At 35.9% G+C, this 14,977-nt stretch overlaps 1 protein-coding gene across 3 annotated transcripts in view; it reads left to right on the top strand.

The window, feature by feature from the left end:
- Positions 1-14,977, top strand: part of SCLT1 (sodium channel and clathrin linker 1) — a 45,937-nt gene that overhangs the window by 4,453 nt on the left and 26,507 nt on the right. For all 3 annotated transcript variants that reach the window (XM_064450463.1, XM_064450464.1, XM_064450465.1), the window contains 8 exons: positions 634-703; positions 1,795-1,850; positions 2,227-2,359; positions 3,144-3,266; positions 5,237-5,302; positions 7,934-8,004; positions 13,832-13,922; positions 14,076-14,167. In XM_064450463.1, coding sequence (XP_064306533.1) covers positions 634-703; positions 1,795-1,850; positions 2,227-2,359; positions 3,144-3,266; positions 5,237-5,302; positions 7,934-8,004; positions 13,832-13,922; positions 14,076-14,167 — 702 coding nt within the window. The remainder of the gene's footprint in view (positions 1-633; positions 704-1,794; positions 1,851-2,226; positions 2,360-3,143; positions 3,267-5,236; positions 5,303-7,933; positions 8,005-13,831; positions 13,923-14,075; positions 14,168-14,977) is intronic.

Genomic DNA, 14,977 nt, shown 5'->3' on the forward strand with positions numbered 1-14,977 from the left:
GGTTGTACTGATCTAGGTAACAGAGGTAACTGCAGTCTGTTGGGGTCAGGTGGATGTTTTTAAATATGCTCTCTTGACAGTCTTCAGCTAACAGTTGCCTGTTAGTAAATTTTGACTTAGTGAAGTTAGGCAATGTTTAATAAACATTGTAATTTCCTTTCTGTTATAAAAATAATCTGTCTTTTCATGTTAGCTTTTAAGGCATTATGATTCCAGACTAATACAGAATTTTCAGGGAATTACTATCAATTACAAAAATATTAGGAAGGAAAAAGTACATAGGTAGAGCTACATTATTTTACATTCTCACATAGGCCACTTTACTGTTGTATGTGAAAGCAGTAAAAGTCTAGTCTTTGATCGTTTGGAATTCTATGGAGGAAATATTAATGTTGTATTAATGCTCATTTATAATGTCCCATGTCCTAGTTCTCCTAGAGAGGAACTCTGCTGTTAATTACTGCTTTTAAAGTATGATCATTAAATTTGTTCACTTGGTTCTAGTGAATGTCAAGCTTGGAAATAGAGAAGTGCCTGGCTTGTTCTGTTCTCTAGGCTAATAATTCTGTAATTATCAGAATAACATTTCAGCATCTACCAAACTTATTTTAGGCATGTTTTTCAACTTTTTAGGTTGTCAACTCTAATCACAGGGTATGATAAACACTTGGAAGAAATGAGAGAACAGCTGCAGCTTTATCAGGTATGGAGGCTTGTAATGTTTCAGACTGTATATTCTTAGTATTTTATAGTATTAGTATCTAGGCCATTAGTTTTTGTCAGTAAAGGAAGGTGTGCTTGTGCTGTGTTTCACAAACTTGCTGGGCTGCAGCCTGCCACGCATGGATGAATGGAGAGCTTTCTATGAAGAGACTGGGAGATTGGCCAAATTGCACAGATTACTGTGTTTTGAGAAGCAGTGGTGTGAAATGAAACATCCATGCTTTATTTCTGTAGATGGTCTGATATGGTTGCAGGTATTTCCTAGGTGATGTTCAGATGAGGCAGCTGTTTCCCCCTTTCCTTGCAGGTCTGATCTTGGCCATGCAGTCCAGCTCAGTCCTGCAAGTGTAGATACACCCAGCCTTCTTCATTCCTAATAATTCTTCACATACAAATAATTCTTTAAATGTTTATTATCATGGAGGCTGAGGTGGGGGACTGTCCTCCTTTCAACCACAGAAGAATGAAACTTTTTAATGCTCCATATGATCACTGAAAAGCAAAGCGATATGTTTAATAATTAGATCTGTGGCATACAGAAAGCAATTTTTGCTTGTGATCTACATGCAGAAGTTTTACTCTGGTTTTGTTTTAATGCACATAATTTGTTTGATCTGTCCATCATAAAGGTTCTGCAAATACAGTTTTCCGGCTTGGCTAATTTCAGAAGGCAATAAAGCACTATGGTGTTGTTGCACTATTTTGTTAACAAAACAGTCTATTTGACTCATGTAACTCACGTTTCTCCTCAGTTAATTCCTAAACTCTTATCTCAAATGCTTACTGCATAAAAGATGAGAGTTATCCACTGTATCTCTAAAGGAACTTGAGTTAATTAAGAATCAATCTGTAAGAGCGGTAAGTTTAATGCTTGTGATAACTTCTGAATGCTCAGGTATAACAGGGCTTAGCAGCTGTTAAATTTAAGTGCTGTCCTGTGACTTTCATTTACTGTATTATGCTGAATGAAATTGTCCGTCTTTTACAGTATCAACCAGAATTAAAAGATGAAAGAATTACCGAAGTTTATGTCACTTAAATGATTGTTACTCTTGCATGTTTTTGTGTTAGGCACAAATGAGTGAGATGAGACTAAAATTTGAACAAGTCACCAAGGAAAATGAAAGGTAAATAATTGCGCTGCCCTGTTACTACTGCTGCTTTTCTTGATTTCTAAACCTTAAAAGGCTTTTTTCTAGGACCTTGAAATCTTTTGACTCTACTTAATAGTTGAAGATCTCGTACTCACGAGCTTAATGCTGGAGTCTTCAAGTGCTTAATACAGATTACATCACCAGGTTTAGGAGACTTAACCAGATCTCTAAAAGTACTAGATATTAAACTATTTCACACTGTCTGTTTGTTTATAGAACATATCTTAATAGATTTGAAAATGAGTTAGAAGTAAACAGTATGTACAGGTTGAAGGTACAGTATACTTCAGTTGTTAAAAACATCACTGTTAAAGAAATACTTTGCTGAACTTAGTTCTTTGAATTTCAGGCTGCACGCAGAGTTGAAAGAAGCTCTTGAGAATCAGTTGGAGGCTCTTCCTTTCTTGTCTCTGGGAGCTGATATTCTTGCAGATGAAGGGATAGTGAGAAACCTTCAAGAACAACTACGACTGATGAATCAAGTGTGTGAGATGAAACATTTGTCCTCTTTTCTCTTGTTGTGCCTTGGCAGATAACAGGAAGATGTTTTATTTTTTTATTCAGAATACATTTGTTCAGAGTTCCTTGAGACTATTTTGAGGCCCTCTTGACATTCTACACCTAAAGAAACAAGTACTTATATGTTCACCTTAAAAACCTTGAAGGAACTTCTCCTAGATTCATATAGGAAGTTTTAAATATTGATTTATGCCTGTAATTTTACCTGGTTGACTTGATCTTTGTATTGCATTCCTAACCAACAAATTAATGAAATACTTTCTTCAATTCATATTTTTTAGTAGCTTGTCATTTTAATCAAAACCATTGTAATGTGATAGAAGGAGACAAGTATATGTGGGATATAGAAAATAATATTTAAATCTAAAAAGATGAGGGAAATTGAGCTTATTACAATGATGTATTAATCCTGTTGCATATGATTAAGTTGAAGGTAAACTGTCAGCTGAATTTTGGTATTTGAATATTACTGTAGGCCTACAATAAACACCTGTAAAAATCTGAGCTCTAAAAAAACCCTGGAAAACCTGCAATTAACTTTTAGGTGGAATTTGAACTTGTAAGCATCTGTTCTTCTGTGTCTGAATTTGGTATTTAGTCTCTGTAGTTGTAATGTGTGCAGAGAAGTGTACAGAAAATGACATTTCTTCAGAATTGAAGTTAAGACTTCTCTTTTTAGAGAATGATGGATGAAGGTAAAAGTGCTGTTATAGAATATTTTATCCAAATCATTGTTCTGTAATTTAGGAAAAAGAACAAGCAATAGAGCTGTGGCAGACGGTATTACAGGAGCATGATCGACTCCAGCAGCAATACCAGGAACGCATGACTGAAACGCAGATTCACGTGGCTGAAAGGCAAAAGCAGAAAGTAATTTTCATTTATGTTTTTTGTAAATTTTGGAATGTCTTTCTATACTGTAGAGATTCTGGGTCTGTGTGTAGTCAGACTGAAGTGGGGGGGCTTTCTACCAATACTGTTAATGATTTTCCCTAATAACTGTTAACGATTGAAAAAGTTCTTTATTTCAAATATAGGGGCGGGAACATGGGGAGTGCACTGAGTCTTGATGCATATATACGTATATGCGCACCATTTATGCATGTGCATCTAAATATTCATCTGTTTGAATTGCATGGTTGGAAATCTTTAGTAGAGTTCAACATCTGAAAAAGCTGCTAAAGATTTCTGAATTCTAAGGTAGAAGTCTTTCATGTTTCCTCCAGAGTTTGAATGCTGAATTTTGTAAGGTCACAGTGGGATAGTGGGAAAAGTAGTCTCTGTTTCTTGTTGTCATTCAGTAAAGAAGTACGTGTAAACAGATGAAAGATCAAGTTCACCAGTATTCTTCTAACGGTAGCTTGCGTTAAGAAGCCTGTTTCTCTTCTGCTGTTCCTGGGGAAGGCTGTTCAGGTATTGTTAGTTCAGAAAAGAAGCTGTTTTGCTCTCACAAGCTATATAAAGATGCTCTGTGTGGTGTGAAAACCTAATAGAAACTTCACGCCTGTATGTTCCTCACTACAGATATTTCTACGTGTCTCTAGAGATGCTATGAATCTGTAATGTTTGCTTTCCATTTTCATGTGCACTAGACTTGAGGGCACAGTAACAGCTCACCTTTATAACAGGGTTTTTTCTTACTGTTTGTTGTTCTTTTGTGGTATTAAGTTCACCTCAGAATATGCTTTTTTCTGAGAAACAGGAAAAATATCTATTGTGCTCTGTCAAGTTTCATAATTATTTCAAGTAATAGTTATGAGGACTCTTATCTACATGTAGTTCCAACTTTTTGCTCCTGTTCCTTCTATTAGATGATTTATTGTGTTGCATTGTCAGTTACTGGTAAGGTACACATAGTAGAGCATACAGAGTAGCTGTTGGAGGTTTTAGGGCTGTCAGATTCTGCGTTTCATTGGTAGCTAACCTCTTGGTGGATTTTAATGTCATTGTAACAAAAATGAGATTGAGCTGCCTTTTATTCTAAACGCTACTGGTCTCCCACAGAAAAAGACTTTTCAGTAAAACTTCTTTGGTTTAGGTTTTGCTTTTAATGGAGGAGCAGAAAAGAGCTATCAAAGGTAAATAGGTAAGACCAACTAGAATTAGAATTGACAGAAAGCAAAGATGAAAGAGGATATTGTTGTTAGGTTGGACATAGTAAATAAGGGAGTTGTTGGATTAGGTTTCTGGCACGTACTTGGCCTTGAGGCTATTAAACACAGTGCAACTAGTAGATATTCCACCTCAGGGACTTGTACCCTCTCTGTGCTCTGAAGACACGTGGCATGCTGCAGATGGTGGTGTTTTTTGGTTTGTTTTTTTTTTTGATTGTGTTAGGCTAGTTTTCCCAGGAAGACAGTTCATGTTCAAGGACTCAAGAGTTGTATTAAAGAATTTTTTTGTGTGGACACAAGACATCCTATATGGCAAAGAGCAAACACTGCATGTCCATATAGTAATTTTTTGATTAAGGGGTACATGTCTGCTGCTGTGCTTAGCAAAAATGCTTATAGTAGCTTATAGTAGTTTATAGTAGTTTGTGTGGCTCTTTAAAGGTACTACTCATGTATGCTTTCATATTTTGACAGTAAGCCTGCATGAGTTGTGAAAGGAGACAATTTGTAACAGAGTGAAATTCAGATACATTCTTAAGTAATAAATCTAATTTGCCAGATTACTAGGTCAACAGCTAAAAACAATCCAAAATCTACGAAGGCATATTGAATTTCCTGCAACACGTATAAGTGTTTTTGAAAACGTTTTCAACTGACTTTGAAACTCTTAATTATACACTCTTTATGATAATAATGATTTTAAGAAGCTCTGAATAGTCTCTTTAGGATCAACTGACTGGCTTTCAACAGTTGACTCGGCAACTGCATATAGCCAATGAGAAAATAGAGTTGGTAAGTAAAACCTTCTGAACAGTGACCTAGTAAATTATGTTTTTTTCCTACTAGAGCCTCCAAGTATATAAGAAAAGCAAGAAGTCCTTCATATATACCTGGTTGGAAAAGAACTTGTGCCACTTGGGGTTGCATACTTCTCTAGCGACCAGTCAAAAATCAAGTAGTAATGGCTTTTTTCCTGAACTCCAGACACCAGGGCAGGGCGGTTGAGAGGTTAGCTCGTAATAACGTATGAGCTCTTTCTTCAAGAAGTCAGTGGTAAGCTTACACTTAGAATTTTAGTATGTGGGAAGTGTACTTCAGTCATACCATTCAAAACCATTTTCACAAAGAAAAAATTTATTAAAATGATGACCTCGTATGTAGCCTAGCTCTGCTGCATGTTTATCAGTTCCTAGTTTGGCATTGCTGGCTTTAATGTCTGTCATTGACCTTCTCAGGGATTTTTCTGAGCTCTAGTCATCTTCTAATGCTTCAACCATATCCTTAGATTGTAAGACTTTTTCTTAGTCTCTAAGCTTTAGCCTAGGACTTCCAGGATTGACAAATAATTTTAATATGATAGAAAAACTGAGTCAACAGTCTTGAAGTTTTTTGCTAAGCAGCTTCTCTGAAAGACATGATTCCTGGGTGATTTTTGATTAAAGTTTGTCTTGGATACTGGCAATGCAAAAAGACTCCTAACATGCTCTAGGCAGTCTCTTGTGTCTTTATCACTGGAACCTTTTTTCCTCACATCTGAACAATTGTTGAAATATAAGCCTGTTTCTTTGGTGAGAAATATTGTAGGTAGGAAGGAAATATTACTACATCCTTTGTCACAGTGCCTGTTACTGTAAACTTTTAAATTGCCATCTTTTCCCTTTCCCCACTTTTCTGTTCTGTTCAAAGCAAGTCAAGTCTATAAATATTCTTTGACTATGTTTTTAAGATGTGTAATCATTCTCTTGCTCACCTTTAAATTCTTTCCAATTGTGCCATCTTCTTGAACTGTGATGCTGGAACCAGTGCAGTCCTCCAGCTGAGCCCGTACCGATGTTGAGTAGTATATTGCAGATTACTACAGAACTGTATCTTGCAAGCAGTTGTCCTGTTTATAAGCTATTTTGTTAGTGTCAATAAAAGCAAAGTAATGCACTCAGAGAGTAACTTTTGCCTTATGTAGTCAGTGATGGTCTCAGAATTAACTGTTCTCTGAAGATGGATACTTTAGGGTTACCGGGAGGTTGCTGGCTGAAAACAATCTCAAGCAAATACAGTGATGGTCTTTTCAAGCAGTTTTGCTGAAGATTTGGAAGTTACAGGATGTTCTGTCTGCCGTTACAAGCAAATCGGTAGTAGGTACCTCAAAAGAATAGAATCACCGAATGCTTAAAATCATAAAATTGCAAAGAGATTATGTGGAGAGGAGAGAGTGAAATATGTGAACTCTTAGAAAGAGATGAAACAGACGATGTTATGTAAACGTAATCCATTTGTTTGCATTATCCAAAAAACATTTGGCAAGGTCTGTTACCAAAGACATAAAGATCTTATGGGATAAAGAAGCATGCCCATCCTTGAACTAACAAACTGAAAAATAGGAAGTGAAGAGACAGAGTAATTAGGTTTTTTTATTGTGGTAAAACAGCTGTGTTTCCTAGATGTGCTGAGGTTAGAGTTGTTCAGCATATTTATAAATGTTCTGGAAATGGGATTTGGTATTGAGGCAACAGTGTTCACTACTGATGTTGAAGTATTTAGGGTAGTGAAAACCGAAGTAAACTGCAGAAATTTGCAGAAAGATCTCACAATGTTGAGAATCTGAATTTTATCTGACGTTTCATTGCTATGAATAAAAGCAAAGTAATGCATGTGGGCAAAAGGGAGCTTTCACTTTGGGTACTGTATGATGGTCTTGAAATTAACTATTACAACTCAGAATAGGTATTCTGGAAGTAGGAAGTGTCTAAAAACAATTCTTAGCAATGGTCAAAAAAAGCAAGAAGAATGTTAGTAATTATTAGGAGAGGAGGAAAAGGAATATATTGTGCTTACGTCCACAGTACGGTAACATCTTGAATGCTACCTGCAATTGTGGTCATCTCTGATATCTCAAAGTAAGATATACGTATGTGTAAGATCTAGAAAAGGCTAGTAGGATAACAAAAATATGAAATGATTCTCAAATGAGAAGCCAGTTGAAGAATGACACCTCCAGCACTATGGTTGGCATAGAAAAAATGAAGGAGGAGCAATTGTGCATTGTTTCTTGTCTCTAAAACAAAGGAATTCTTTTCAGCAATATGGTCTACTGTGGTACTCCTTGTGACAAGGGTTTCTAGGCACCAAATCTAGATGGGAATGCAGATGGTAGGTCTGAGCTATTACAGTTCTCATCTTAGGAAGTTCCTATACTACCAAAATACGGGGAAAGAAGGGGAGGATTAGGTAACATCACTCTGCATTTGCCTTTCTAAAATACTCTACCTAAACCTTGGCACTTGGAACACCAACCACAGTGTTAAATAGACCTTATGGGCTATTTTTATGGTAATATATTCTGTAGAAATGCCCTATAACAATTCTGAATATATAACAATTTCAATGCAATAAGGAACATATTACAAATATCTTCTTATTTTGCAGAGTAATCAACAGTTTCTGAAAACCGTAACAGAACAGAATGTGGAACTAGAGCAGCTACGAAAACAACTGAGGTATAAAACAGGCAATTAAAAAAAAATTAAATACCTTTTCTATAGCTTTTTCTAACCTGCTGCTGTATCATGGGCCTCATTTGTACTGTAAACTGACTTGATAGTGATAGTTACAATGCTTTCAGTTAATGCCTCTTAAGTTTGTTACAAATGTGTGTATCGTTAGTGTTAGGGTAGCATATTTCCAGTTAGTTTGTTTGGTTTGCTGTTTCCTGAAATATTCAACATTTGACCTATGATTTGAAAGGAACAAAGTGTCAGCATTGCAACAAAACTGACTCTGAAGATAGGTTTTCATTAGAATACAATTTGCTCAAAACCCGGTTACATAATTACTCATTATAGTTGTGAAATTTGAATGTTCAAGTAGTTTAAAATGTCAATATTTTAAATAAAATTTCCATTCACTGCTTCTCAATAAAGAGCTCTAAACCATAGCCTGTTTGGAAGTTAGAGGTAAGAGAAGCATTAATTATATTCCTGCAGCATATCAAGGAAAATGAGAAAAATACCTGTGACACAATTTCAGTTATTTGTATTTACAGCTGTAGTCTGTTTAATGCCAGTTTACTCTATCTGTTAGCTCTTTTAATTAGTGATGGTTGAGGTCAAACTCAAATTTAATTTCAGTAAACAGTGCATTTGTGGACTGACAATAAAAAGGAAATGGATTCATTAACAACCAGTGATATTTTTTTGTATAGCATTACAGAAAGCTTTAATAAGCTTTTCAAAATAAACTTAAGTTTATAAGATAAAAATTGATAATGTACTTAAATTTTGGTTTAAGTATTAAGTTTTCCTTTGAGTTTAGTGATTGTAACTTCCTTTGATACTGTGATTAAAATATTAAATGTGGTTGGACTGCTATCATGTTTTAGACAGTTTTTGTCTTCTGATTTTTAAAGAATGCCACCCCAAAAAATTGTAAAAATAATTTCTGGTTTTATGTAGAAAGTTAAAGATGGCTGTGTATGTTTGTGCATGTACATGTGTTCATGCACTCTATCTTCTATGCAGCTTGTGCAGGTAATGCTGGTATTTAGAAACCTAGGTTGGCTGAATGCATGCTGATAATGATTTTACCCCTCCAAGAAGAAATGGCTGCATCAGATGTTCCCTCTCCCCTCTTCCAAATCCATACAATACATGACATGAAGAGCACTGTCATCTGTTGTAATGCGAAATGCTTGTTGCTGTAAAGATTGAGTGTTATGCAAATTTTGGCATCCGTTTAATGAGTCTAGTTGTACTATTTGTCAATATTAAAGTTACTGTGTTACAATACCCACAGTAAAAGATACAGGTTTGGAGTGAATGAATAGATTAATTAGTGTTGAATATTGGTCATTGTTGACTATTTATTAACTAATTTAAAAATTGGTCTCTCTTTCAAGGTTGGTTGTATCTGAACTTCCTTGCTCTAAGAGCAATAAAAATTAGCTGCTTCTAGTATTAAGCTTTCACCCCCTGCTTGGTATGTTATGGTTTATTTACTAGAAGAATTTCATTTGTTTTAAAACATATTTATTTTTACATTTCCTTTGTACAATAAACTCAGGACCAGACCTGCTTACAAATGTCAAGTTACCTCAGTCACCAAAGATGTGTTTTTGAGGCGGACTTGTTAGCACTCCTTATTTTTATTAGCCAAGATTTTTCCATGGAAAAACTATTTTCAAAATTCATGTGTTTTGGAAAAGGAAAATGTTGTGAAGAACAATCAAAGATTAAGGTGGTATTCAGGGTGTTTTGCTAAAATAAAGTATTTACAAACTGAGCCATCACTTCCAATTTGCTTGTGCTTGCTACTATTTAATTCTTAAAAGGGAAAGAACAACATTTTCCTATCCCTACTTTTTTGGAATTTCTTTCCTTGCAGAGGGTATTAATATTGAATTACTGTTCTGGTGTCTCACTCATCTATAAATCTTTGGTCTTGGCATTGACATGCCTACATTAACTCATGTAATAAGTGGGTATGAAAGCAATTAGCGTTAACTCAACCTATTTTAGACATTCAGTAAATGCTATCAACATTCAGTTTATTACTGCCTTTCTAACACTCCCAAGGGTTTTGATTTAAAAACAAACAATATAATTCGCGTTGTAGTTGACCAGCCAGTTGAGTGTGTTTGTCAAAATTACAGATGTCATGGTTTCCTCTGGTCTCATCATTATTTCAGTTTTTAAACTGAATCTCCTTTTTAGGCCTGATACTTGCAGTTATATGAAATTCTTTAATGATATCACTTTGATCAAATAATTTGGAATATGGCACGACAACTAAAACGGCCAAACTCTGATTCATAGCCCTGCATACACACAAGGATCTGTATATCTGTTGATAAGGCAATGAGCATGGATAGCAGAAGGGAAGTGCATGTGTTCTGCTTAAACTGGTGCTTCAGGAAGGAGGCATATTAAAAGGTAGCAGTCTCTGGGACTGGCTGAAAGCTAGTGGATCATCTTGCTGTGAACTTTTACTCATACATGCCCAAACAGCTATACATATTTTAAATTAGTTTTATAAATAGTGAAATTGTGAGTGAATTTAGACTTCCATCTAATATCCACAGGGCTGGAGTAGTTGTCATCTTTCTCACTTCAGAACACTAGGTTTCTGTTTTAATATGTTCTAGCTGGGCAAGACTGCTGTCAATCAAAGCAGTTAACTCTATGCCATTAATAAATCAATAAATGGGCAATCAGTGGCCTGTACATTAATGATCAGTATTAATAGCAGGCAAACCAGGATACTGGGCATTTGCAATATATAAACACAAATCTCTGAATAGCCTTCTGTAATTGATCCCATGAAGTACTGATCTTCCATACTCTTCCTTGCTTGCTCTTATATCAGTACACACACCCTCTCTCACCAGAAGCATGGATTAAAAGTATGTGTGCAGATATTCCCTTTTTGGGAAGTACGTGTTTCCCCCATGTGCACACCCCTCCTGCTGGAGGTGGGGCTGCTCCAGCTTTATGGGTATTTTTGCTGATTCCTGAAGTCTGCTGCTTGTGCCCTGCTGAGAAAGCATCCCTTGGGTTCCCATACACACACCTGTTCATTTCCCCCTGTGCTGCCAGCTGGGTGCAGGCTACTCCTGGGCCCTGGTGGGGCAGCAGCCCTCAGGCTTGGGAAGGGGTGACAGTGCCTGTGGGGTGACTCCTGCCAGGGTCAAACACAGCTTCACTGCTGGGCTGTTACTCTAAGGTGACAGTCTTAGATTGACAAACCTCACCCACAGTCACAGGTTTTCATGTTGCCTTTCAAGTTGTCACCTTAGAAGTCTCTTCGTAACTGTTTAATCTGGCTGGTGATGATCACGAGCAACCTTTGTCATTGTAACTCTCCCCATCCCGTTCTTGGTTTTGGGCAAAGAGGCCCTCAGAGGAACTTTGCATCTCTAATTACAGGCCCTGATTACACTTGCGTTCTCCTTGGATTAGCTAGAAGTTCTTTCAACCCTAAAAACAGTACTATCTTATACTCAAATCTACTGACGGCAGCTCTGTATAGCTCTAAAGTAAGTGCTGCAGTGATTCTTAAAGAAGTCTGAAATATTTTCACCAGTTGCTTCTTTAACATGAAGTTGCATACATGTAGTTTGCATGGATTATATAGTCTATATTGCAGACAATTCTAATTCTTTTGGATGTTTTTAATACATTTACATTCATTTATTGAGACAGTAACAAGCCTGGAGAGGAAAAGTAGATTTAAAAAACAACTAACATATAAGATAATTTAGGTTTGTATGGCCTAGATTCAGTGTAATTTTGGAGCTTTCGATATTGCTAAGCTTATAAGTGTGCGTTGATAAATTTTAGGTATTTTAAGATTAATCCATAGCAAATTATAGCCTGACACATGCATCCATGAAACGCTCTAAACATGCTCTTGATGTATCTCCAGTATGTGTGCCTAAAGGAAGACTGCCAGATTAGGTTTTAGCAAGTAATCTGGCAAAAGGAAGACAAAATTAAGAGTTCTTCTGGAAGTTATTTTCAGTATGATATTAGCTTTTATTCTTTAGATCAGAAGCTGTCCTTACCCAAAATAAAAAGTTGAAATTTGGGCAAAAACTACTGAAGAAGCATTTGAGAACTGAGTCATTGCTTCTCATCAGTGTTAACATAAACTCAATATAAAATGTGAAGTTACACTGTACTGTTTACATACTATTTGTGTACTGTTGCACTACCTATTAAGGGGTCATAATATGCCACGCATAGAGACAATTTAATATTTGATATATTTCTGTAGAGGATTGAGGTTTGAATGGATTTCACTTATTTATATGCTAGAATTTTGATTAAAACCTTTATTAGTGCTTTAGTGTTTTGAAGCTCTGTTGGCATTGCTAGGGCAGGTATCTGCCTTTCAAAATCTTAAAGCTTTTAAACAGAGATAACTTGCCAAGATTATCTTAAAAGTATATTGCACAGCGAAGAATAAAAGTTGCATCTTTACAATCAGTTTGTTGGTTGTTGAACACACACCTCTGAATTTTGTCTGAATTTGGTCATTAAAATACATTTTTAATACTTAAACTGTTCTGAATCTTACGACCTCTGTATTTTTCCTATTTTTCCTTTCTTATGCTGGGTTTTGAGTTTTTATTTTGTTTTGGTTTACAGCATGTTTAAATATTTTTAAATATTTTGGGGGAAGCAACTTAATGTCCTCATAAAACGAGTAGTTTTTGTAGGAGAAAGGTGCACAATTCAGATGGAGTAAGATCAAAGGTTTGGACCTGCAATGAGGACTGTGCCTGGGAATAATGTTTTTGTTTTTGCTTTTTATATAAATGAAAACAAAATCAGCCTTTCTGATTAATTATGCTGAAAAGAATATTTGCTGTAGAATTGTGGGGGTTATGTATATTTTGCTTAAGATTTTCATATAGGTATAATATGCTCTTGTCTTTTATGCCATTGAATCCATATTATTATTTCAATAAGGAATTTTTTGCTTGAGGTTGATTCTTAACAGTATCAAACGTTTTCTAGCTTCTTTCATCGCTATTAGTGCTCCAGTTTGCATTAGCTTAGCTAATACGTTTGCTCTTTTTCAACTTTATCATACATTCTATCATTGGTCTTTAAATTTAGCCTAATACGCAGCCTGAATAACTGGGTTACACCCCAGGTGAAGGACTCTGTATGTCTTCCTGTTCCCAAGTCAGAGGAGTAGGAGCGTTGCTCATTTCAGTAAGCTTTTCTACTGAGGAGGAAGTCTGATTCATTAACCAGTCCTTTTTTAAAATTTTTGTTTCCCTTTTCTGTTTCAGCTTGTCAGACCTCATCAGATAACAAAGCACATCAGTTAAATTCTTTAGAATTTGTTAATGATTTTTTTTAATTCCTAGTCAGATTGCTTTAAAAAGAGAAATCTAGTTCTGAAAAAGATTTCTCTATTAAGTATCTGTGGCCAATTATATTTAAGTTATTGAATAACTTACAAGTTTTTGATTGCCTAGTCCTCCCAAGTAGTTAATCAACACATACACCTTCTTGTTAAACTATCTTAAGAAACGTTGGACTAGATGATCCCTGAGGTCCCTTCCAACCTGTGATTCTGTGATCTTTAAGAAGTAATTTCCACAGGACAATTGTATAATGAATTTGGAATTCCTCTCTCACTGCCATATAGTAAGAAGCAGAAGAAGGGGTAAACCTTTTCTGCCCTGTTAGAACAGTATTATGAAATCTGACTGCCCTTCACAACTATTTCAACGAAGTTGTAATGGAATAATTCCCCCCCCCCCCCCCCCCGTAATAATTGAAATGTAATTCATAGACTGTTTTCTTTATACAGGCAAGCCAAAATAGATGGGCGGGCAGCAAACGCTAAGGTTGATGAAATGACCAGATTGACAGAGAAGCTTCAAGGCCAACTGGAGAGAAAGGTACTCTAAAGAAAGGAATCATTTTCTGTTGCAATTGAATGGCTGACGTTAAATTAATCGTAGGTCATTCTCTAACTTGTTTTATGTTAGTTTATCTTTATTTTGTTCAGGAAAGCTCACATGATGTCTGGATAATACATATATTCTTTCTAGGAGGAAGACGTGATATCTGCCCAGCAAAGAGAAACAGCATCTGACAAACGCTTGCAGCAAATGCAGTCTAGCATAAAACAATTAGAAACAAGGTAATCGGGTGTTAATGACAGGGTACGTGCAACTGAGATAAAATACTATGGGTTTTTTTAGCCTCTGGGTTTTAGGTTTCTGAGCGGTTCTGTTTTCTCAAAATACAGGTATCTTGTGCTTGGCTGCTCTCTATCTTATTTGTTCTGTTCTGCAACCTTTCAGAAGAGCTTTAAATTTCAATGTATTTAAAATGATAAAACAGACCACCTGATTTTATTGACTGTACTGGAGAAAAAATGAGGCATATATATTTTTCATTCTCATGCATAAGTTCTAGTTAATCAACTCTCATTAGCTTTAGGTGGAGTTCTAAAGAAAACATTCACACTGGAATTTGAAAATATTTATGTAAACTGGCTGGTTTTGAGGCGAATACAGATTTTTCTTTCCATGTTAAACAAGGCTTGGTTTCAGATCTTAGTTCAGCAATCCTTATACAGAAAAGACTATTTAATAAACCTGTTAAACCACACTTCTTAACAATAAATGCTAGTTACAAAAGTAGTTCAAATACCTGCTAAGGAGTAGAACTTTAATTCCAGCACTATCTACTGGAAGATCTAAGACTCTATCAGGTTCCTTTGTTAGGGGTTTTCTTTCCCCCTTCACGATCCAAGGATATCACACTCAGCTGAGCACAGTGATTTTGATTTAAGTATCACAAACAGTTCTTGAACTATTAACATTAGTCAAATGACCTGATAGCTAAGAAGGACTCATAAATTTCATATTGAAATAATTGTGTGACTGTATCTTCACCTCTTGGTCACAGCCTCGCGAGCATGTTTAGCAGACTCTCCAGTAACTCT

The sequence above is a fragment of the Phalacrocorax carbo genome, chromosome 4 (genome assembly GCF_963921805.1).
Source record: "Phalacrocorax carbo chromosome 4, bPhaCar2.1, whole genome shotgun sequence".
Lineage (NCBI taxonomy): Eukaryota > Metazoa > Chordata > Aves > Suliformes > Phalacrocoracidae > Phalacrocorax > Phalacrocorax carbo.